Genomic DNA, 2,463 nt, shown 5'->3' on the forward strand with positions numbered 1-2,463 from the left:
TTTCTTTTTATTTTAAAGGGTAAAAAGGGGGGCTAAAATGCGCATGAATGTCACGTCAAAAAAAAAAGAAGCAAAATATTGTGATGGCCACGTTCTTATTGCTTTTAAAAATTTATTTACAGAGAATTAAGTAGGATTTCCCATAGGGCCCGGCAACAAGGACGAAAACAGCCGTCTATTAAGTAATCACCCAACAACTCTCCCCTGTCAAAGCCTGTGCTTTATGTCTCCCCAAAACCCATTATTATTATTGTTTTTTTCTGCGAACTTATTAAAATTTTAAGGATCTTTAGTAATTAATTCTACCCACCTAAATGTTTTAAGAGGTACAAAATAATGAACCTATTATTTTGCCTCCTAGATTTGCATTTATTAATGCATAAATAAAAAAAGTGCGCGTATATAATAATACCATAATTATTTGAACTTTAATTTAAAGCCCCATTAATAACAGAATACATCCCCACTTTTTTGTCGGAAAAATATTTATAACTGAATCGTCCATGAGACTGTATGACTATGATCAATTCGTTCTATCTTTAAAAAAAAAATTCTTAAGAGCACAAACTTGTTAAAAGAATAACCCTAGAACTAAAAAAATAATAAATTATCTTTGGCCCATTCTCGTATCTATAAATACCAAGCAAATCTTCCAATCCGTTAACTCATCACTCAACACACTCACTAGCCAAATAGTTCCCGAAAGAACAGTTTTTGCATTTCACTTGCTTCCGCTTTCTTAATTTGTTATTACATTAACACACAATCACAATGCAATACCAAACGGAGTCATGGGGCTGTTCGTACATGCCGTCGTCGAGGGGCGCTCTCGGCGGGGACCCACTGGAGCACATAGAGAGGCTGGCCTCGGAGAACGCCGTGGTCATCTTCAGCATCAGCAGTTGCTGCATGTGCCACGCCGTGAAGCGCCTCTTCTGCGGGATGGGCGTTAACCCCACGGTGTACGAGCTGGACGAGGACCCCAAGGGAAAAGATATGGAGAAAGCTCTCATGCGCCTCCTCGGCACCTCCCCCGCAGTCCCCGTCGTCTTCATTGGCGGCAAGCTCGTCGGCTCCATGGACAGAGTCATGGCTTCCCATATCAATGGCACCCTCGTCCCGCTCCTCAAAGAAGCTGGCGCCCTTTGGCTTTGAATTTCATGATCAGAAGTCCATTTTCTCTTCTTATAGCCCCCCACCCAAAAAAGAAAAAAAATCACTTTATTGTTATTACATTAAGAGAAACTAAATGGCAGAGGAAGAGGAGTTTGTGTTGTGTTGTGTCTCCTCCATTTTGGGTTGCAAAGAGGAGTTACGACTACTAGTATTGTGTTAGCCAGCTTCTGCTTCTTCTTGTCTGTCTTTTAATTGTGGCCGGCTCTTTACTTATGTTTTGTTTGCTTTGTATTTTCTTTCACTGATGTAATGTAATCTAAGCTCCCTCCTCTGTAATATTATTTATAGATAGAAAGCAAAAGCCGGTTTATTTTATCTTTTTTTTTTTCACAGTGCTTCTATTCTTTTTACTGACTTGGGGTGGGGTGAGTGGAGGAAAATTCGGAAAACAAAAAAGTTTCTGGTTTTGTGCCGGAAAACTCGCCGGGTGCAAACCCCACGCAGAAGATGAACGTTCTTTCGGTGGATGTGTTGTGTTTCGTTTGGTTTGGTTTGGTTTTGTTGGGTTGGGTTGGGTCCGGTCCGAGGATATCGTACATTTCATTTGATCAATTTAATCCGATAACCGTGCATTTTTTTCAGCATGGGCCATCTTTTCATTCTGATCCATTGTTCGCCATCCGAATGGAATTGGACCTGGACCTGTACCTGTTCCCTCTTCTTATTGGGGGGAAGGTTGGGTTGGCGTATCATTTAGTTTTCGAGGAAAGTGTAGGGGTTAAAAGAGTGCATATGTAGAGTGGGGTCATCAGTCTTTTCCCCACTTTTATTGAACTTCTCTGTCCGTACATCTGGCTCCACCATAAACCTCATTTAACAGCACTGCGGCTACGCCTATTATCATCGATCTACAATAACTTCGATATATATATATATATATATATATATATGTGTGTGTATTTATTAATTTATGTATATATATATGTATGTTTGGTTATGTTGGAGTTATTTCACCTTAGGTAACTCCAATAATCATACAATTATAGTCATGACCTGACGGCTAAAGAGAACGGATTTAATCGTTTGATTAGAGTTGCTCAACTAATGATTTTTTCTTTAAAAAAAAAAAAAACTCATTTTTATTGCAATTAGTTTAGCTCTCTCATATGATGACATTTGTCATGTTCGTAATGACGTGGTGAACTCTTTCTTCCCACGTAAGGCAGGCATATGTTCCCTCATTGCTGTGGTCCGTGGTGACGGTTTATGCTTGTACCCTCGATTGATATTCCCACAGTTTCCTTAATCCTTATCTGCTTGATTCGCTCTTTTTCCTTCTTTCTTCTT

General features: G+C 39.5%; 1 protein-coding gene across 1 annotated transcript; it reads left to right on the forward strand.

Moving 5' to 3' along the window:
• Positions 1 to 673: 673 nt before the first annotated feature.
• Positions 674 to 1,467, forward strand: LOC18052948 (glutaredoxin-C1). The gene has a single exon (XM_006446949.2). The coding sequence runs from the start codon at positions 772 to 774 to the stop codon at positions 1,153 to 1,155; it is 384 nt and encodes a 127-aa protein (XP_006447012.1). The 5' UTR covers positions 674 to 771; the 3' UTR covers positions 1,156 to 1,467.
• Positions 1,468 to 2,463: the final 996 nt, after the last annotated feature.

The sequence above is a fragment of the Citrus clementina genome, unplaced genomic scaffold (assembly GCF_000493195.1).
Source record: "Citrus clementina cultivar Clemenules unplaced genomic scaffold, Citrus_clementina_v1.0 scaffold_2, whole genome shotgun sequence".
NCBI lineage: Eukaryota > Viridiplantae > Streptophyta > Magnoliopsida > Sapindales > Rutaceae > Citrus > Citrus x clementina.

Excerpts from the sequence above, each read along its gene's own strand:
- LOC18052948 (XM_006446949.2), top strand. The coding sequence starts at position 772 with ATGCAATACCAAACGGAGTCATGGGGCTGTTCGTACATGCCGTCGTCG.